General features: G+C 41.1%; 1 protein-coding gene and 1 long non-coding RNA gene across 3 annotated transcripts in view; one reads left to right on the forward strand and one right to left on the reverse strand.

Annotated features, from left to right (window-relative positions):
• LOC109530599 (uncharacterized) lies at positions 1-22845 on the reverse strand. Of its 2 annotated transcripts, none has more exons than XR_002171033.1 (3): positions 22464-22845; positions 1208-1402; positions 1-133 (listed from the first exon to the last, which is right to left on the reverse strand). It is a non-coding gene; the product is annotated as an uncharacterized LOC109530599 (long non-coding RNA). The 2 variants fall into 2 exon arrangements; XR_002171032.1 differs by having other exon boundaries at positions 1208-1413.
• The window catches only part of cmss1 (cms1 ribosomal small subunit homolog), a 23266-nt gene continuing 22258 nt past the window's right edge, over positions 22078-23085 (forward strand). The window contains exon 1 of the mRNA XM_019894436.1: positions 22078-22204. Coding sequence (XP_019749995.1) covers positions 22156-22204 — 49 coding nt within the window. The 5' untranslated portion in view covers positions 22078-22155. The remainder of the gene's footprint in view (positions 22205-23085) is intronic.

Below are 23085 nucleotides of genomic sequence, written 5' to 3' on the forward strand. Positions count from 1 at the left end.
TTATTTTATTATAGTCCAGTACAATGTACAGTAAGAGTGGAACATGTGCGCGGGAAAGCTGGAAAAGAATGCGGCCCGAATAAGAGATTGGCGCTGATCAGTCAAGCCATCGTGCTCTATAACTGATGGTCATCTAAGAGGGGAGTGTGGAAAATTAGCGCACAGCAAATTAACTCTGCAGTGTGTGTGATTAAAACACTTTTGTGAAACTAATTTGCAGTTACTGTAGCATAAAATGAAGGTTGCTTTGGAACAGTTGGTTCAATTTTGTGAGGACCATCAGGACTTTTGAAAATTTAATGAGGATCCAAATTGCCCTCGTTCTCCCTCCGTCTCCATCACGAACAATATCTGCTTTTGTACAAGTGCACATGTCGGATAAATAGCCCGGCGAAGCAACCCAGAAATGCACGCGCCGTTAATCAGTGACGCCCACAATGGTTGAATGCTCCCCCATTTAGCATTACTTTATTTTATTGGAGTCTCTCGGGTCTTATTTTCATCTCACCATCAGTCTGTGCCACTTTCCATGCGGGTCGGCATTTGTGAATTCACATACTGTGGTGCCTTGACATACAGTACGAGTTCACGTAGGCTCGTAACTCGTAAGCCACTCCTAAATCTCAAATCACCTTTGCCCATTAAAATGAATGGAAATGCCATTAATTCGTTTCAGTCTCCCAAAAAAACAGATAGCACTGAGATATTTAAATTGAAAGTAAATAATTGAACCGTTTGTGTGTAGAAGGGTCTAATATTGTTAATCAATTCTAATAACCCTGCCATGTTTCCTTGTCCTTTTACTGCAATGTGAGGCAGCAGTCACAGTTATGTCTATTAACACTTTTTTATATTGTTTGCTGATGCTCATAACCTCTATAAAATTCTTGTCTTTTTTTTTTGTTTTCTTTAGTCTTTTTTTTTTTTTACAACACGCCTGGAGATAAAGGCTTCGAAATGGACAGATTATTTATTTTTCATGCACTTCTTTCAAGAGATTTTTTTTTTTTTTTTACCAAAACACAAAGAAAAATCACTTTTATTGTTTTACAAATGAAAACTAAAGAGGGATAGAGGCTTTAGTTGGTTGGATGAACATGTTGTGGCACTTTCCCTGTGTGTGTGTGTGTGTGTGTGTGTGTGTGTGTGTGTGTGTGTGTGTGTGTGTGTGTGTGTGTGTGTGTGTGCGCAACAGAGATTGGCCTACTTGTGGGTGAGATGGTGGCTCTTTACGAGTGTCTCATTCATGATCAGCCAGGGAGACATTGAGGTGACGGCTGTTCTGCCCGTCGCCCTCACGGTCGTCGTCTTGCACAAAGAGAAATGCAGCCGACTTGACAGCCGAGAGCGGGCTGAATATAATGGACGTAGCTTCCATCCTGCAAAGTGGCTCTGCAGACATCTGTGAAGTTTCTGAGAGGACACAATGAGAAGGTTTGATTTGTGAGAAGAGACATGTGCCAGCTTTTTTTCCCCCCAATGTTTATATGCGTGGAAGTTGGGAGGTGAGCCAGACCATGGCCTAGATGTGAGTACACAGAGGAGGTTTCCAAATTCACAGGCTGCATCCTCCGAAGGCAGCGTTTTCGGCCACATTTTTCTGGCGCATGACATCGCTTCCGGCGCAACTCGACCGCAGGTGGCTTCCAAATTCTAGAAAGACAATTCGCAGCGTGGGTCCTTTCACGCCATTCAAAGGCTCCTTCTCATGTAGCCTCCGTGGACCGCATAGACCGTGGCGAATTTGGACCGGATTCATGTGAATTTAGAGACCACGTGGGGTCGAGTCGCGCCGGAAATGAAGTCATGCGGCCGAAAATGCGGCCTTCGGAGGAGCCATCCTGTGAATTTGGACGAGGAAATTAACGTGTCAGGAGAGTTATAACACCGATATCCAACAGCAAGGGGCACCTTATTTAGGGATTTGTGTTTTAGGGCAAGTCATCAAACTGAAACAACCAGACAAAATCTAATTCAATAATGCCATCAATATTGTTGAAAAAGATTTATTAACTCTTATAAAAATCAAAATTAGCTGCCATGCTAATTTTGAGAGACGTATACTCCAATTATTAGCAATTTAGCATTGCGGATTCATGGGGTGTTCGTGGTTCAAATTTGGTAAAAATCAGAGGAAAAATGTGAGGACTGCTTTTTAAGGACAGCTGGAAATGGCCCCCCAAATCCTTAAATGGCTGCTTCAAAAACAGAACGCTTCCTGTGTCTTTTCAGGTATGGGTTAGTGAGACTATTTTTTTTTTTTTTTTGTAGTTTTACTCACGATAGCCATGCCTGCCAAATGTCACATTCAAAAGGTTTTTTTTTTTTTCCTGACTTCCAATTTGCTTTACCAACGCTCCAATATTAGCTCACAAATGTTCTGGAGCTCTATGATAATAAACTAATTCTACGTCAAAGTTGACGGGCTTAATGCGACCCACAAAGGGTGACACAACATATTTCCTTCATTTGCATTAGCGAGTTAATGGCTCCTCACAATTGCCTGGTCAGCAGCAGAGTCAAGTGCAAAGTGATGACAGTGGTGTAAAGATACAGCAGTTGTTACTGATAGTAAAAAAAAAAAAAAAAAAAAAACAGACCTCAGAAAGCGTGGCACCAAGAAAACACACACACTGGACATTTTATTTGGTTTGCCTCCGCAATAAGATCCAATACGTGAAGATGCCCGCCTTTACAACCACAATAATTGTCACTTTTGTCATAAAAATTGGAAAACATTTTTGTCATTTCATTCTTGATACAAATACTTAGATCTGAATGTCAGATCAGTTTGGCTTTGACATCTTTTGAGAAAGGTCCTCCTCATAATTCTTAATTAATTCTTAATTAATTTCAACGTAACCACCCTGTGCACCCCTGAATTCCATAGAAGTTGGGTTTTTTTTTTGTTTGCTTTGTTTTTACCAAATTTAAAAAAAAAAAATGAAATGACATGTTTATTCATCATAATTCGGAAGAAATAATGCGCAAAAGCAAATCTGATCTTAACGTTTTCATGCACCAATAATGATAAGTTGTAAGCTGATAACATGAGAAGCAGTCCACTGTAGTAGCCGCTGTCCCTGAAACGGTTAAACTTCAAGGGATGATACGTCACAATAATATTGGAGCTTTTAATTGGCCTAAACCACAGGTGTCAAACGCCGGTCCTCGAGAGCCGGTATCCTGCATGATTCAGATGTTTTGCTCCTCCCACACGTCTGTTTCAATTGATCAGGATCATTAATGTGCTCCCTAAAACTACCGTGATGGGGAAGTGTTTTGTTTTTTTTAATTGGCGTGTAGATCTCCATATTTACAGTTGAAATAGTGTTCCCACCGCATATTCTCAATACAGGTTCAGAATGACACAGCCCCATAGTTTTAATATTTGCAATCTGGAAAGGGGAAAACACAACCAACGTGACTCAAAAAAAAAATTAACAAAAGAAAAAAAAAAGGTTGTTCAGTCCTTCATTTTGTTTGTCGGTTTACGAGCTTGTAGGCTACTTCCCGGTTCATGCGTACAGACATACAGGTTGTTTTCTCATTTGCGCCATACTTGCGCAAAGTTCAACAGAATTCGTCTGCCTACATTTGGCATGATAAGATCGAAACAAACAATGAAACAAAACTGCCATGAAATGAATGCGTCGCACTTGCCTGATTTTTTTTTTTTCTGACACATTTTTGTAGAGAACAGAAGATTTGCTGTCACAGAGTCACACAAAGGCCCAAGAGCAACAAAAACAATGCTAATGTATGATAACACTAATCCGGAACTCTCATAATATAGGACACTCAAAATCCAAGAGTTCTGCTTTTAATCTTAGTTTATAATGAACATCATCACCTGCTCACCATTGTCAACTTTCTTGCGGTATTCCAAATGAATGATGAAATCCACGCTCAATGACACACCATCCAACATGTTAATAAATCCCTTCGAGGCAATTTCGCAGGCTTGCGCGCGACTTCGAAAGAGAGTCAAATCACGCGTCGGTGACATTCCAGCAATGTGCTGTGATTTACCTCTGATTGTAGTCAGATTTTTTTTCTCTCTAGATTTGAAACACAGTAGTCAGGCTGAGAAGAAAAAGACAAATTACATTTTCAAGCCCACTGGCTAGAAGTGTTGACTAGCCCGATGCATTCCTCAAACCTTCAAGTGGAGAATTGAGATGTCAGATGGAGAAGCATGTATTTGAAGTTTAATATTCCACACTGCCACCACGGTTACTTTTTTTAAAAATTGTAGATACTGTATCTTTTAATGTCTCCGAAGTTTCTCGATAGCAGACAGAGGTCACAGAAAAGTGCTCTTTACTGACACATCGATTAAAAAAAAAAAAATAAATACATATTACACATCCTGAATTAGACAAAATTGGTGGAAACAGCATTTTGAATGATGAAAGAAGACTGCTCTTTGTGATCATTTAAACAGTTCCAAGTTATTTTCAGAAAAAGGTCTCTGATATTTGGTCAAAAACAAAGGATATAGATTTTACAGTGCACTTAACATGACTTGCCACATTCTGGCTGAAATCAGTTTTGAAATCAATTTTACGTGGGGACTCATGCAAACAAGTCACTGCACACCCCGCCTTCCTACACTGTGGGGGCCAACGTAAAATGCAATTGTCATTAGAATGACGAAAGCGGAGCTAAGATGTTGCAAGTAGGCAAGTGGCTAATCAAGCAGCCCAAAGTCTGAAGCAAATGTGTTGCTTCAGCCCTTTTGGATTCTACAATACAGCCAACAGATTCTTTTGACTCACAGCGGTTTGCATGATGTGATAGCTTACATTTCTTATTCACTTGAAAGAGCACTCGTTCCACATTTGCTGTTACCGATTACCTGGCCTTTTTGGCACATGTTAACCATTAGCTTAATCTGTCACACGGCATTTAAAACACGTTTCTGGTTCTTGAAGGAAAAATAAATGAGTGGCTGCATTCATTCGACTTACTAATCACTCTGCTGTGTAATTATGTTGTTCTGCCATGGAGAGGTGTGGGAAATTACATCTTTTCACCAATGTGGGGGGGAGACGCGTTTAATAAACGCTCTAATCAATTTGAGCGAGGGGAGGTATTCATTCATCTATTTATTTAGAAGGAAAATAAATAAATAAAATAAAAAGCGAAAGGCACAGCTGCAGTATCGCATTAAAAGAGGCAGGTGCTCTTTCTGCCGTCATGTTTCGCTTAGAACCTCAATCTGATTGAAAATAATTTAAATACAGCTTATTTAATGCGCAAACTCGCCGGCGGATTTGGAAGAAAATGAGGGGTTTTGTGGCTGTTGGTTACCAACGAACCTCGCATGAACAACGATCAAAAAGATCCCCTTTCCAATTAAAAACAATATTTGAAAAAACTAACAGTGAACTGATTGCTTGAATTAATTGTATATTTGTCAGCTGAGTAAAACAATGTTGTCATCGATTCGTGAGTATTGGCTCCAACTTGGTCCTGTTGTGTTGTGTGTGTGTGTGTGCCCACCCCTGTTAAGCTATTGTGTTAGCACACGTTTGTGTTAGCTCCAACCATGACAGTGCACCACATTTTGCTCCTTCCCAACTCCAACACTTATCTGAGTCCCTTCCTCACTTGCCATCGTGTGGAAGGGACATACCAACCACATACGACATAATAAACATGAATACAATATTCTTTTTAATTAATTTTTAGTTGATATGAGTTACTGTTGATGACACACTTCACTTTTGCACTGTAAATATTCTATGGACAAAAGTTAATAAATATTACTTGGTTATAATATAAATTTACTGCCCTTTTAAAAAATAATAATAATAAATCATGTCTCAACCTATCCGGCAACAAAAGTGAGTTCACCGCTAAGTAAAATGTCCAAATTGTGCCCCAAGTGTCAATACAGTATATTTTGTGTGAACACCATTATTTTCCAACTAACGTGCTTTGGGCATAGAGTTCCCAAGAAAATAATGGCTGTGTGTTGAGTAGTCATGTGACAAGACGACTTTTAATACTGTCCTACAAGTACAGAAGGACGAGGACATACAGTACACTCATTGTGAAACACTCGTGAAGGCCTCCATACGCCCGCGTCCTCTCCTAACACTTTCCATCCTCGCAGCAAGGCGAGCAACTGATTGCGGTTTTCCCTCTTGTCGCCCCCGATAAGCACGGCACTGTCGTTCTCCCTTTTGCTCTCTGCCCGGCCGCAGAGCGACTGTCAAGCCTACCGACGGCCCACTTATTCCGGCGTCGCTCGCCTCGCGGTCACGTTCCGCTTTGAACTGTGAAATAAGCTCATCCGTGATGCGGAGCCTCCCTCCCTTCCCGTAGATTGTACCCTCCTGTCTCCTTGCCATCCCTAGCCTCCAGCATCACTCGGGGCTATGTGATAACACACTTTGGAGAGGGCCGCTCTTTTCCCCCCATTAAGAGCAGCATATTCGCTCTATTATAAGGGCAACAAAGGCTGGTGTCGCGCTGATTCTGCCATGCTAACGTGGCTCTCTGCGTGTTATCGTGGCCTTAAAATTTTGTGATATAATATGTGGGTGGTTGGGCTTTTGGATGCTAAACTGGTTGGTGTTTGGAAGGCATAAGGTACTCTGTGTAATGCAAGGGGGATTGTAATATTGTGGTTCATATTGAAGAACAGTTGTAATGATGAAGGGATTCTCAAGAAAGACTAGAGAAAAGAAAAAAAAGGAAATAACGATTAAATTAGTTTTTCAACACCCCCGCCCCCAAAAATGTTTTGTTGAGTTTTTGGAAAAATTGGAATATTTTTAAAACCATACTTTTCTTAGGAGAGGGGACAACTCAAAATTTTCAGATGAATAAATTATCAGAAACATTTGGAAAATAGTGAACCAAATATTTCCAGCTCCTCATAATGTCAATCAACCAAAAATGTGGAATTGGACAGGGAAAGCACAAAATTTATCTTTCGATTTTAAGGGTATTAGGAAGGGGATCCGCTATAATGCAAGGGGTGGTATACTTTAGATCAAGGGAGCGGTTCTTCAAGTTTTAACTAGGAAAAAGGCAGTTTGGAAGATGTCTGAAGGGTAATAAGAACTTTAGAAACAAGAAAACAAGGATCCCGATTTTGTGACGTTTTGGTATTTAATGAGTCCTTTTGGTTGAGTTTTTGCTTAAATGTACAAAAAAGCTGCAGGCGTACACACTTGTTTTAAAACAGGAACACGGTCAGTTCACTCTCGATACATCTGAACTTGAAGGTGGAAAGGTGCGTTCGCCATGTTTTTGCCCAAACGCATCATTTGTACAAACGGAGCCCCTCGTGTAGGGATTTGTGCCAGCATAATACGGAAAGGCGGACTCGGCCTCACCCATCCCAAAAGAGGAAGGGCGAGCCGGTGCACCCACCTTGCGGGGACCTGGCCAAGAGGCGCCCTAGCAACGACACCAACGGCAGTTCACCAGCCCCCAAAGAGACAGGGCCGACCCCTCAAAATTTAATTTGCTTCATACTTGTGCTAATTAATAGAACCAGTTAAAAAAGTTAAGTTGGTAAGACATCAGGCAACTGTTTAATTGTTAAAAAAAGTGTTGTCGTTTAAGTGACTCACACTGTTACACTCATGTTAAGCTTATTGCAGAGCTTGGCCTTTGCAAGGTACAACCCATGAGACAGTGCGGAGATGTTAAGTCGGCGTGGCTTGCGTTTGTCTCTTTGCATGAAGTTCGTCTTTGGCTCTTTAAAGGGACAGTCTGTCTTTGCATATGACAGTCAAAGCTCACATGTGGCTGAAAGCGCCTACCTGGGCTCTTTGAAGCCCCCCCCCCCAACCCCCTTCGTTCACCCAGCTCAAGGGTAGCTGGAGGAGAAAAAGATGAGCCATCGAGTATTATTTTGTCATCACTGATGGCTAATTGGCATCTTACAGATTCCAAGTAATACATGAATGATTGTCTTTTCATTTCATTTAGTCACAATAACTAGTCGCTGTTGTCACAACAGAACACCAGTCCAAAATGCGGGCAGCTGACTGACATAAAAATGTTAAAAATGACAAAAAATAGACAAACGTGTTTTTCACAGGACAGAGACGATACGCCATGTCTGTCTGTAAACAATATTGAAATCCTGGAATCATCAACTTGAAAAATGCTACCTTGATGTGAACTTTTATGATTTTTGTCACGTATGTACAGTGCTTGTTAAATGCAATCGAGGCTCATCCGTTTTATGCCACAGATGCCCAGAATGAACAGCACTGATTATCAAAATAATGGTGAGGTGTCTGTCATGGCTAAATAACACACCAGCGTATAGAGAAGCTCTTTTTGATGCTAAATGAATTATTGTGATCCATGCTTTTTCAAATGAACTGCTTTACCCTAAGCAACCCTGAAACAAACTATTAAAGCAAAGTACTATTTCTTAATTAAGAACGTTTTTTTTTTCCATTTCTGAACATTAAAAACAAGTTTCCGTGATTCAGTACTGATGGCAACTAAAGTTCAGTAACTTTGAATGTGCATAAAAGCACCGACGCTGCCTGGCCTCTTTATGACAGGTAGTCTCGAAAATGTGAAAAGTGCTTTTTTTGTTCTGACAAAGATACTTATATGGTAATCAAATTGAAATACTTTCAGAACAAACATGTTGAAATGTTAAAAGTAAACGCTTGACTGTTTTTTGGGGGGGTGCACAGTTGAATAGTTCTTCACAGGCCATCTGTGTATTTGTGTGATGCAAAAAAAAAGAGAGAGCGAGAGAGAGAGAGAGAGAGAGAGAGAGAAAATGCGGAAGCAGGTCAAGAGTAGAAATGGAAAATAAGAAAATTGATAATTCATGTTTTGGGGGAATAAATAAGTTATTGGTTCTGGCCTAAAGGCACGGGGGGCATATGGTAAGCACGGAGGGGGCGCAGATGCTCTGAGGGCCACGGGGGCTGACGGACAAAATAATGGAGGGGAGGCAGGGGGGGGGGGGCACTGGGCCAGACAAAGAGGGAGGTGTGAGTAAGGAGAAGGCAAAGAGATGCCGCTTAAAGAGTCCACACTGGTGCCACTGTGGCAGCATCCACCCTGCCAAGTCGGTACGCAGACGTGAGCTTCCTGTCCTTCTCTGACCTCCAAAACTGAGTCGAATCTCTTCATCTGCGCAAGTGACCATGCTGCAATTCAAGAAGATGCCACACGTGGGCTAATTGACCTTAAAAATCAATGCGTACACATTTATGTTGACACCAGCTTGTGCACAGTCCCAAGACCGAGAGGAACTGAGCGCCCTCTGCTGGAAAAGATGGGATGTGTCCCTGCAAATGGTAGAGTCCTGTCCACCTACTGTAATCCTAACATTTAACGTAAATCCCCTTGGACCAAAAAGTAGCAATGTGAATACAGGGGGCGTTGCCAGAAAATATTTAGTGAGGTGACAAAACGCCTCAGTGAGGGGTGTCCATGTGTGCGTGCGCGATTCTATATGATACCATCCACAGTCAGGGTTTCATGAAATACAGTTAAATGCACGCATATCCAGAACAATTCCCATCACGCACATCATCAAGCAGGAACAAATCTAAGCAAGCTTAATTTACGAGACAATGCCGTGACTCATGCACTGATTTGCTCGCGACCGTAGCAGCCAAACAGAGTATCAATTGTCACAGACAAGGCGATGCTATTTTGCGAACGATAATCAATGGCTCATTCATTCAAAGCATGTATAAAAGCATAATATCACAAAAGTATCGAAATTCTTCACAATTTTAAATGGTGCGTTTTACTTGGGTGTGTTCTACCAGAAAATGAACAAAGATGGCGCCATAGTTAGCAGCCGTTGTCGTTTTTTTGTGTTTTGTTTTGTCATATGGTGTTTGTTGTCCTTCGTGTGGTCCCGTTGTGGACTGTTTTTAGCGTTTTGGGCCACGACATTCGTCGAAGGAGATGAATCTGTGCTTGATGGTTGCGCCTTCTCGGCAGCACGCGTGTAGCAGCACTGATTTAGATTTACTTAAAACCGGATTCTTTTTCAGTTTCAATTCAGATAAATTGTACATTTATTCTTTAGAGATGCGGCTAATATAAAAACAACAACTTGTGGCAGAGTATCAAGGGGTCTAAGAATACTGCATCAATGTGAAAATGGCAGAGAAAAAAAAAATCACAGATGGCAAAATTTTCCCCTCGATGAGGATTGCCACTGAGTGACAAATGGTGGCCTTGGCCACTCCTGGCAACACTTTAGCTCCGCCTTTTGAGTAGTAATCATAGTAAAAGCCAACAACGAAAAATACAGAACTCCAACATTTGTTTGCATTTTGTGAGAAATTAATTTTCTCTTCTCGTATTGGGCATTAGAATGGAAGTGTGGGTAAATGCAACTGAGATTCGTTACTTCAATTGATTGGAATTAGTATTTTTACCAAAAAAACGTCTTAAAAGGTCCTCCTCAATGTTGAACGATATTGATTACATCTACAGGTAAAGGTATATGTGTCTGTCACCAGAGGCCATCACAAGTAATAACCAACGTATACAATGTCTGGATGTACATTGGAAGATCCATTGTGACAATGTTGTATAAGGTCCACTGTTGTAGGGTGAGGGAAGCTTGAATCTCAATTATTTGGATTCCGCTGGGTGGATGTAGAACTTATTTGCCCGCTCGATTCTGCTGGCGGCGTGCTTTCCCTTCCCGTTCTTATCAGCGCCGACAGCAGAATGAGCAGCCAATAATAAAATCTTTTGTGTAGCCACTTGTAAAAACTCTCTTCCCATCAGCTAGAGCGAGCGAGAACACTTCCCCGAGATTAAGTTGGGGGAAATAAAGACACAAAACACATTATGGTATCCAGCTAGCTCGCTGTTAGAGGGAGCATGCAGGTAAAAAAACCAAACAAACAAACAAAAAACTGACGACATGATTCCGCGGATGTCGTCGTGGTTTAGCTGCGCAGATCTTGATGCAATTACCGTCCATTTGTTATCAATGCAAACAGCTGCTCGCTGCTGATTGTAAAATGCTAATAAGCAAAGCCTGCTCAAGCGGTTACAAGACAAATCTTCCCTGGGAGAAACATCTTTAAAACACACACATAAACAAATGTCCATACCATCACCGAGATCTGAAAATGGTTTACGGTTGTTAAAAGGGATTCTGTATTACCTCAGCAAATCATTCGCTTAGAGTGCAACGGGCAAGTAAGAAGGCACGGGGCGTTTGTTCGACATCAACAACAACCGCGTGGGCCAATTAGCAGGCGGATGACAGACAGTTTTGAAGTGCCGCTAAAACCGAGTGTCTCAGGAAAACAACGCATGAGGGAGCAAAATTAGAAAGGGGGCTACCGTGAAGCTAATTGCTCATTTGTAGCATGCAAATTCCCGGTGGCGATGTCATCAGATGATATGCGGGGGTTTTTTTTTCATTTCTTAACCTCCATCCATCCATCCATTTTCCGATCCACTTTATCCTCACAAGGATCGCGGGGGGTGCTGGAGCCTGTCCCAGCTGTCTTCAGGCAGTAGACGGGGGACACCCTGAACTGGTTGCCAGCCAATCGCAGGGCACACAGAGACGAACAACCATCCGCGCTCACACTCGCAATTTAGAGTTTTCAATCAGCCTGCCATGCATGTTTTTGGAATGTTGGAGGAAACCGGAGTACCGGGGGGGGAAAACCCACGCAGGCCCAGTATGTAAACTCCACACAGGAAGGCCGGAGCCAGGATCGAACCCACGACCTCTGCACTGTGAGGTCGACGCGCTAATCACTGGACCATTTCTTAACCTATTTTATATATTTAATACAAAGGAGTGGTTGTGATATGAAATTAACGTATCATGTCTTTAGAGTGACTGTTTGACTTCCTCATTATTGTCGCCAAGTGGGCGTGGCTTTTGTATGCTAATTGGTTCTAGCCCTTTAGAGCGGTGACGAGTGAGCCCCATGAACTCTGCCAAGCAAACGATTACAGAAACAGTCACACGCTAATATAAAGCGCAAATATGTTGCATTATTTTTTATTTGAAATTGGTGAGAGTTCAACCTTGGCTTGCTTCTACATTATATTAACCCAATTTTAAAAAGTCATACAGGCGATAACAGCATGTGTAATGAGAGCTGTGGAAAATACAAAAATCAGACTCTCGCTTCCCATCTTGTTCACATCCAAAATGTTACATTCTGTACCCGATTTTTTTTTTTTTTTTTAATGCTCCAAATTATTCCCTTTTTGGTCTTTTATTCATGACCTCCGGGACATGGTGATTTTTTTTTTCAGCCTCTTGCTGCTTTGCTCCAAGTCAAACTCAATCTCTCTCCTCTTTATCTGCATGCTCCTCATTCTGCTGCCATCTTATCATTCCCCCAATGATGTCTCAGTGCACTCAGTGAGTAAAGAGGCAACCCTAAGAGGATTAGCGAGCGCATCTTTTATCATTATTGGTCATTAAAGAGATAGAAAAAGATGTCCTCCTTTGAAATGATTGTATTTGGAGACGGGAACGGCATTTATTTCATGGACAGCTATTTAGAATATTAATGGCCAAACAGCTATCTATTGGATGTCATTGGTTGCAGATCAATGAATGTTTCAGATGTTTTTTTTTTAATTTGTATATAATGCATTTAGATTAGGTCCGCTGGAAGGCTAACGTACCGTCCACATAATTGCAGATCATCTTTAAAACTTTGTGGCATTTATAACACGCCATAAGTCACACGTGACAAAGTCAAGGCTCGGAGGCCAGATCCGGCCCGCCACGTCATTTTATGTGGCCCGCGAAAGCAAATCATCTGTGTCAACTTCCATGATCCTTGATTGAATCTCAATTTGTCACACGTTTAGGTGCTGTTGTTTTGGTTAGCCACTGAGTTCAGCAGTTACTTTAATGTCAGCGTGTAAAGGTCTATGAATTGTTTGACATCATGTAAAAAAAAAAAAAAAACGCCATCTATGAACTGAGGTTATTCGACTGAGTCCTTTTTTTTTTTTTTTATGAACAGACAGGAAAAAAGGACGCTTTCTTTTTCTTTCTCTTTTTTTTTTGTTTTAAATAATGTTCCACTTGGCACTAATTTAGGCACAGCGACTATTTTAGCAACTCTGCTGTTTCTCATTTTTGATCATTTCTTGCTTCCTCTGTTTCATTTGTTTTAGGACCAAATCAAATGCTCTTGCTGAGGCTGTACATGACCCACTTAATATACAAAGTAACAGATTTCCAAATTTTTTTTAGGTGATCACGGGCTACTTTGGGTGAAATATGCCCAACTCACATTGAAGATTACAATTGTCTGGGCTGTGTTTATCTGGCGTTATCAAAGCTACGGGAGCATGGCTGTTAAGCCGCGCTGCGACCTCGGGTGGGGATGGGGGGAGGGGAATAAATCATTTTGAACCACAACACATTTGCAGCTGTACATCACCGCAGATATGCTGCGCAGGCACGCAGATATCACACGGCCACGGCACCAACTGATGGGGAAAGTTATCAAACAAAGACGCTCTGCATTGATATGCTAATGCCGGAGGAAGATGAATAGATGATTATGCCTGTAACGGCTTTACAACAACTATAGTGTTGATAATCAACAGGCTGCTTAACTGCCGGATGCCCTTTGAGACTCCAACTCTGGAAAGAAAGACAGACTGCAATGATTCGTATTTAGGGAATCGCGAGGCAACATGAAAGGGCACAGCGGCCAGAGTCACATTTTTAAAAATAACCGTGACTGAAATCAATGAGGAAAAGGCCAAACTCGGCAATACATGCGCCAGACACTTCATTAGGTACACCTCATGGGTTCCAAAAGAATACTCTATCAAAACTTTGGCCTTCAGATCCTGAAGTTAGATCGTACTTAATTTTTATTTAAAGTGTCAGAAAGGAAGTGTAGTAGTATTTTAGCAATGTGTTTATTGTTGATTAAGTACTGTTCATCCCACCTTGGTGCACACTGACGCACAAATAAGTACCATATTACCTCAAATAGTGCCCAAGGGGTGCATTTATTTTCTCAACTGCAGGTAGGACTATGCGCCAGGCGTTTAGTTGTTGTTGTTGTTGCTGTTCAAATATGCAGTAACTTAATTTTTGTATTTGGAGGAGTCTGTTTTATTTTCGTCAAGGTGTATGAATGCATGTGAATTGCACACAATTATATTGAGGGCCGTTTCCAATATTTTGGGCTCCTTCTTGAACAACACAACAGGGCAAAATAGTGTTAAGATATACCTAGCAAAGTGTTGGGTGGAAATCCTTGTGCCTTCAAAAAAAATCATCAGTTTTCAGGAGCCCCCCAAAAACATAGCATCGTTAAAGAGAGCAAGTCATTTTCTTCGACTGATCAATAATTAGTCAAAACAACACCTACACATGTGGATTGACCATTAATGTCGACTTATGATCAAATATGACATTTACCAAAATGTGAGGTTCCGGCTCAACGTCAGCGATATGAATATTAACCATGAATAAATTCATCGTTTAATATTCTTTTAAACTTGATTTTAAATGGCATGGTAGAATATCTCTCAGAATGTACTGAACACTTGTTTACAAGATGGAAGACAAAATAGAATCATGTTGCCCAGAGGCGTCGTGCCATAGCATGTAAGCCTGAGCTCACTTCAGCAAACTGTTCAGAGTAAATCCACAGCGTTGTCTCCAATATTTCAAGATGCTAGGATCAATTGCAGAATCTCACATAATCTATCGTGATGTCCGTCTCGCCTCCTGCAAAGTAACATCATGTCATCCATTTGTTCTGCATAAATTCACCTGGCGTAACAATCGAGAACACAGCGTTGGCGGTTCGGAACACGAAAATGTGATTGGTGAAAATGCCAACCGCTGAGCAGCAATCAATGGGTGCCGACCTTTGAGGCCTTTACACTACACACACCCTAACTTCAGTTCGGTAAAATTCAGACGGATCTCATGAGCACTCGCAACAGACGCCGACTTAAGCTGAGGACTTGGAAAAAACAAAACAAAAAATGAAAGACTACATTTAAGATTTAAGATCTTTCACAACCATTAAGATACAATACAGCAAATAACTGACACTGAAGTATGTCTGGCACTCTGGATGTCTTGGCAAGTAGTTTGAATATACTGTATTTTGCATTATTTGATATTAATTGTTGTTTGTTCGTGAGCTACGATACAATACATAGTTATTTATGTCACGCTTTCACAACAGCTGCAGCTGTAACAAAGCGCTTCACAGTTAAGTTCAGAAGTTTACAACTGGTTGATTGGTGAAATATTGGCTGTCGGTAGGTCTCGGCCTGCGCTATTAATTGCAGTTACTGTCGTTACGTTTGTAGAATTATTCCTGGCGATAGGTTGGAATTGAAATGCACCAACTAGATATTAATTGTACAGAGTTTGTTCTCGCTTCTAGATGATAATTTTGGTTAATCAGTCAGTCAGTTAGTTGGTTGGCTGGTTCGTTTATTTAGTTACGCTCATGAATACAATACAATTTGATTTTGTCGTAGAATCATCTAGATTTAGATATTTTTTTTTAAAGTGGATAGTCTCCTTAAAATAAAAAAATTTAAAAAACGTATCTGGATTCAGGTGATTTTATTTCATGCAACCGCTTGATGAAATAAAGTTGAGTAAATTCAACACACCATTTTTTTTCAGTGTGTATGAACAGGGGGCACATGATGTCACATGACATCCCACGTATCCCTCGACAAGCTCTCACGTGGCTTGAGTCTTAAAATATAAATTAATAACTCATGTATGATTGAGAAGTATCGATTCAACAAGAGAAGATGCCATGAACCCTCGGATCTGCGTTTTCCGTCTGTTGCCAGGCAACAGATGAGCTAGAAAACAACTCCATAGTTTACTTTTAAAATACTTTGATGTCCTTGGGCAACTCTACGTGGACAAAAGTCCTTGGACATACTGTAACTGTTTGGGTTGAGATAGACCCTGCAGAGCTAAGCTTGGTGTTGAACAAGTTGACCAATCAATCAAGTACTGCGCCTATCGCTAAATGTCAGTCTGATAAATCATCTTTTTGTTATCACGTGACTGAATCACGACGTATTGATGTTGTCTAGAACTGATTTGTATTCAAATAGTTACCCCTTATATTATTCCAACCCGCTCCCATTATCCGAAGTTATTCCAAATGCATTGCTTTTAAAGCCAGTTAAGCTGTTTTCTCAGCGAGAAGATGCCTGCATCAGCAGGAAGTTGAGTGTGGAAGAAAAAAAATAAAGAAATAAAGAGCAGCTGTAAACTCTTCTTCTCTCAGGGTCACCGTCCCAAATTGAGATGCAGCTTCTGTCTCAGGTAACTTTGCGTGACCCGAGGCTGTTTTGAAGCGCCAGCAAATCATTTGAGGACCCCCATTTAGACACAGGGCTCTAACCTCTACACTGTCAATGCGCATTCCCAGCACTTTGCAGCGTGGCCTTAAAGCGTCCATCAGGTGGAGCCTGACCCATGTGTCTCGACAGTTGGCGGGGTTGACATTAAGTGGGACCTACGCCGTAACAATGCCTGCCCTGAAATGCCTCAGAGCTTACCTCTACCCGCCACGCCACCCCCCCTCCCCCCAGCATGTACACAGAACCTTGTATAACTGCTCATCTGGATGCACACCGATATGCCATACTTTTACAATGGTTGTAATTACAATCCCCCGTTTACTCATTTATATAGTGGCTGTTTATTTATTAAACTACAGAGAGTACCAGGCGCTCTCATAGTGGGTTGTTTTATTCATGATTTTCTTTTTTTTCCAATCAGGAGCTTTGTTTGTACATGCACATCCATCCATCCGCTTTATCCTCACAAGGGTCGCGGGCGTGCTGCAGCCTATCCCAGCTGTCTTCGGGCAGTAGGCAGGGGACACCCTGAACTGGTTGCTAGCCGATCGCAGGGCACACAGAGATGAACAACCATCCGCGCTCACAATCACACCGAGGGACAATTTGGAGTGTTCAATCAGCCTGCCATGCATGTTTTTGGAATGTGGGAGGAAACCGGAAGACCCGGAGAAAACCCACGCAGGCACAGGGAGAACATGCAAACTCCATACAGGGAGGCCGGAGCTGGAATTGAACCCAGTATTGAACCCAGTACCTCTGCACTGTGAGGTCGATGAGCTAACCACTGGACCACCAGGCCGCCCTTAAGTATTAAGTACAAAATATGAATTGCACTGGACTTCCACAAAAGCAGGCCATGCCCGAATAGACTCCCCAAATAGTCCATGGGCAAATAGACATTTCTATTTTGAATAAAATGGTTGTAATTGTATGACACGGTCACAGTGACTTGACAATGTATAGTCTGGTTTGACACAAATATCTACAAGGTGTCCCAAAAATATCCATTCTGTGATACTTCTTTTTGTGTGTGTGTGTGTGTGTGTGTGTGTGTGTGTGTGTGTGTGTGTGTGTGTGTGTGTGTGTGTGTGTGTGTGTGTGTGTGTGTGTGTGTGCCCTGTTTCATTTCAGGTATCACAAAGGTGAGGTCATCAACATTTAACAGCTGAGGCTTTGAAGTTTTTGTGAGCCTGATGAAGACATCGAATTCCCGGCCCAGGCGTTCACACAAAGCCGAGGAAAGTCTATCCGGAGGACTGCACTGGAACTCTGCATCAAACAAAAGCTCCATTTAGCGGATGCTTCAGAGAGTGAGAAAGCTTCATGCTGGTACGATTTGCAGGTTTTTCTAAGGCGTCAAGCAGATTAAGAATGCTCATGCGGAAATGTGGGAATCACTCCTCCACCATTACCAAAACAAACCTCTGCTCTTGGAAAACTTGTGGTTCGTATTTCATCTCTCTCAGCTGTCGCTTGTGCAAATGTTCAAATCCAGCAGAAATTCTTGAGTAAGAACGAGACCCTCCAAAGCTGGTGGTTTGGTACGCCATGTCGAGCCCTGCCTGGGCTGACCGGACCATTTTTTGGTACCTCATGTCCACCTGAGTGATACGTAAAGTGCATCGTGCCTTCTGCAAAATCCTGTATATACATCTTCCATTGGATATTATTACATTTTAGCCCTGCTGTTGTGTCTAATGAATGTATTTGAGCTGATACTGTCGCGAGACTGAAGACATCTCTCTCCATTTGTGACATATTTAAATCAATGGCCGTAATGTTGCTTTATGTACTTGAAGCTCAAATCAATGTCAGCCCGTGAGAGAGGAAAAAACAAAACAAAAAACAAATCTGCAGCTACAGAAGGCGCAAAGAAGAAGCGAATATTTGCCAAGTGTTTGAAATGCAGCGAATCTCCGTGCAGGTCAGGCCGGGCCAGATGCTCATGAATACAGTTAAGTTGCGGAGACGCAGGACGTTATGTGGGGTGAAGTTTTGAAAAGCTCAAGGTCACTTCCTGTTTATTCCAATGCGCCGGCGAGTTCGCCCACCCATCTGCTCTTGTTGTGGCAAGCCAACATGACAGCTACAATTTATCTCTTTTTTTTTTCTTGCCTTTTAAAGACTATTGTTGTAAACTTCTGCTGCTGATTTTAATGTTATTTTATCATCAAATTATGGATGGAGTTTGTCTTATTTTTAAGACAGGGTCACCGTGCACCGAGGCAAGTTATAGTCTTCCCAATACATAATTTAGACTATAAAAAGCAATTATTATTTAATTAGGCACAAAAATAATCTCTTTGGGGAAACGCTTGTTAATGTCAGTGCACCTCTACTTTAATGTGTGCTCTTCACTAACTGAAGGCACAAAAAAAAAAAAAAAAAAAAAAAAAAAAGAATTTGAAAGCTTATTGTCATGCAATGGAGGGGCTCAGTTACCGCTGTCCAATTGTGGCAAACGATGGGCCATGTGAGCAAATGATGCAACCTGCCATGGAATTCCAAAAACTCTTAAAGTGAAACATCAAAAGCTTGTGCAACATTCAACCCATGTACCGTAGTACCTCAAATCACCAAGTGTCGAGAAGATGATCTATATTCAAAATACTTACAATAGAGCGACTATATTCCCATTCATACTGTCCTTCCCTTCAATATGTGCCATGATCAAATTAGTTGCTGGATGTATAATCCACTGAAGTCAAATAAAGGCATCCCACACAAAGACCGCTTTCTTTTTGACATCGGAAAAAAAAAAAATGTTGCTAACCAAAAGAGCTGCACCAACTGAGTGGCCACAGCCTTAAAGATAAATTCAAGTGTGGGGTGAGGGTCCTTTCACCCAGTCCGAAAAAAATGAGGAGTTAAGTAATCATTATTCATAGCTGGACATGAGAGACATTACTGTTGAGACCAATCTCAGATTCTTTTAGCGAGTCTTAATACTTCCATTGACTCTATGAGATGCCCCAATTAGTCGCTAGCTGCGTAATCTCCTTTCAACAAATAAAAACCTCCCTTAAATAGACCTGTCCTTTTTTTCTGACAGGAATACGAACAGGTCAGAGACATTCTGGTTCCAACGCAAACATTATCGAGTTAACTGAGCCGCTGCGAACGAGAGTGGGCTAGCTTCCTTTTCATTCACTTTGCAGGAGAGCGATTGAACATTTTTGGGCTGCCACTGAAAGTTGCGGCCTTGGTGCAGAGTGTCGGTCCAGATATCCATCAAGTCTATCAATTGGCAGATTTAAAAGATGGTAGACAAAAGTACAGCACAATTTTAAAGATGATCTTCAGTTTTGCACGTCGGGCATCTTTAACGACTCTTAGCGTTCGGATTACTCTAACATGGTCCTTTCACAATGTTGTGTTTATGACGCGTTCAATTACCTATTCGGCCTGTTCAGTAAGCCTCAATTCTTGCCATTTTATTGCCGTTCTACATAATAGGCCTTTTTATTTTGTTTCCTAACTCAGGTCTCAGTCACTTAATGTTTGTCATAATAAGCCACTAATAGTTTATACTCCTCTCCCTATCTGTAGGTGAGTAAATAAGCACTCACTGCTGCTATAATAAGCCATGATATTTCCTCATAAATTTAGTATGGCCTGCGGCGTGAATTCAAATTTGGGGAGCTTTTCAAATGGATTCTGCTCTTTCTCGCTTTCATTGTCGTCGTTTTTTTTTTTACAACACAAAAACCACTCTGTCGTCTAAAAATACTTCTTTGTGATGGGAGCGAGGAGCAACAGCTGCTTACAAGAAAATAAACACATTAAATGTGATACTGCAGTGTGCAATTTAAGGCGCAACCAAACATCTGTCGGCCTTTAAGAACCATTTGTATTCTAACAGCCCCCCCCCGACCCCCCAAACACACACACACACACACACACACACACACACACACACACACACTAAGTAGGTACGTTTAATACACATCATTGGCAGCCATGCTGTGTATTTTTTGTTCCTGTTGTTAGCGGAAACAAGATTATTGCTACTCTATTACGGCTAAAATTTCTTGCCAGGGATTAATAACCTCTTATCGAATCAGATTGTATACAGCATTGTTATCTTACTTATCTGGTGCGGCCCACTCTGACAGAAGAGGCAGACAATGAAAGAGATCGTAAACCCCCAAACCAAATCTCGTGTGTCTTCAGCTCAGTGAGCATCTAAAGAACAAACGCCACAGGCGTTTTGCTTATTCTATGGATTTTTGTGTTTGATCTAGAACCACAGAGAGTCAAAAAAATGTAATGACCACAGGAAATGTGATCAAGTAGCGGTAAAAGCAGTACCGGGCGTCTGGATAGCGTATGTTAACTATTCAGTACATCAGAGCTGTTGCTGTTTAGATGTTCAGTTGCAATTTTGCTTTCCGCCACTAGGTGGTAATAAAGCACCAGTCAGTTATTTACCTGTGCACATTAGGTTGAAGAAGAAACCTAACAGCGAAAAACAAGGACCCCCCCCCCAAAAAAAAAAAATAATAATAGAAATCTAAGCTAATCAAACATTTTCCATCATTTTTGCTGAGGTAAAATCAAATTATTTATTTTTGTGGTGATTAACTTGACCTGACCCTCTAAGCATAATTTATTTCAGGAGTGGTTTGCCTGTTTGGCCTCTTGCTGAGTGTCAAGGTTTACACATCAATAAAATATTTTTTTGATGATCGCTTTATACAAGGTTATTATTTGATTTCGTTTTACATTTCGAAACATTAAGTGGATTTGATTTATTTATTGAATACAAACATAATAAAATTTGTTGAGTAAAAGTTGGGCCCCAAGATCAAAAAGGTTAAGAACCCCTGCACTCAGACATCTAGTTCAGCTCAGGACCAAGTTTGACTTGTGGCGTCGCCTCCTGCTGCCAGAAATAATGCCGTTCATTGTACTCACACATTCGGTTTGTTCAGTTAATTTTTGCAGATTTTATCCTTACTTTGTTCTTGATGAGTTTTTATCTTGACAATTTGCATAGTTAACACACATCATAGCGTTTCTGAATATATTATCAGAATTTGTTTTTTTTTTTGTTTATTTGTTTTTTCCGAGGGGGGCAGAGGGTGATTTAATAAACTCGCATCCGTAGCAAAAAAGAAAAACAAAACCCAAAAACAAAAAAACGTTTAATTTAAACACCAAATGCATGCATGTTGTAATTACTCTAGGAGGATCTGTCCCTGCTATGCTCTACAGCTGCAGCAAATGGGCACTGTTCCAAATATGTCCTCAGCATCCTCTTCTCATCTCAAAGTTGGAAAATGTCCCAAAATCAACCAGAGGATAAAGTGTCAAAAATATTTGCACATACGGGTGATTCTTGTCTTCCTATTTTAACCCCAAAATGCATTAAAAAAATCAATTACAGATTAAAAAAATAAGAATATTACGACAGTTAAACACTAATATTGTCAATAAAATGATGCCTCGGAGTCGTCACCGACCTATTACAGATGCTTTTATGTAAATTAAAAAAACTGAAATATCTTGTTGTAGTATGTCGTTCTCGTTTAAGACCACGTAATTTGTCTTTGCAACGCACTACTTGTGAACACACTTCTGACGGCCAATTTCAGCGTTTTTTTTTTAGCTGCCTGTTTGAAAATAGGAGGCGACTTAGTGTTTTAATTATGAGTATGAATCGAGTTGTTGCTCGCTGCGGTTGGTGTGTTCTTAAAGTTCTTAACCACATCAAAACTTTTTTAACGTGCTGCTCATGAACGCACCCCAGCTTGCTCGCGCAGCGGTTCATTTGATTGGATAAACTGCCCAAAAGCGTAAATCGGCAAAATGGGGGACGACTTGGGTGACGAGTGGTGGCAGCATGACTGTGAATCAGGTGAAATATATATTTTTAAATGTAATATAATGTCTTAAGTGGCGAAGACTTATGCGTCTACATGTTTTTGTGCGTTTGCGAGTGGACGCCCTGTGTGTTGCTGCCGCGAAGCATGTTGGTGCTCACTGTAAGCTAGCTTTAGCCGTTCAACACTTGCTTGTAACGGTCAAAGTAGTTGTTATTTACATCATGTCAATAAGAACTCCTTTTAACATGCAAATTCCTTGTTAATAAGACCACATTATTACAGCCTACCCACCGTAGATGAGAAGACGAAGCCACACGTGTGAAACGCTACGCTGTGATTCGGGGACGTAAAATACGTGAGAGACGTAAACATACGTGCGTGTTCCAGTGTAACTCGTTTGAAAAGCTAGACTCAAAAATCAAACTATAACTTACCTTTTGCGCATTTTGCACATTTAGCGTCCCTCCAAACAGTCCGTAACGTTAACGATTTCTTTTGAATCTTGTGATGGAATACGGGATCTTTCAGTGTCTGTTGCTTTCCAAGTGCAGTTCACCACCCTAGCCGACAGAGGGTAGCAATGCACTCTGGTGGTTTTTAAAAAATGTTCAGCGTAGTAGAACAAGCATTCCAGTGCATGCAAATAGATGGATGAATAAAAACAAGATTTATAATGTCATTAGTTGAGTGAATGTATCAGAAAAAATGTTTCAAAATTAAATTAGACCCGTGCCTATAATCACTGCCATTTGCAGACCCTCCCTTTACCCTACCGTATGAAAAAAACCGCAAAATATATATATTTTTTGTCACACAAACAAGTTAAGCCACGGTAATCAATAGTTTATGCCTAACTGTGTCACTTCCAAACTACATACTTTTAATTAAAAGTTGATGAACGGAATGCCACATT

The sequence above is a fragment of the Hippocampus comes genome, unplaced genomic scaffold, assembly GCF_001891065.2.
Source record: "Hippocampus comes isolate QL1 unplaced genomic scaffold, H_comes_QL1_v1.1 scaffold96, whole genome shotgun sequence".
NCBI classification, from domain to species: Eukaryota; Metazoa; Chordata; class Actinopteri; order Syngnathiformes; family Syngnathidae; genus Hippocampus; species Hippocampus comes.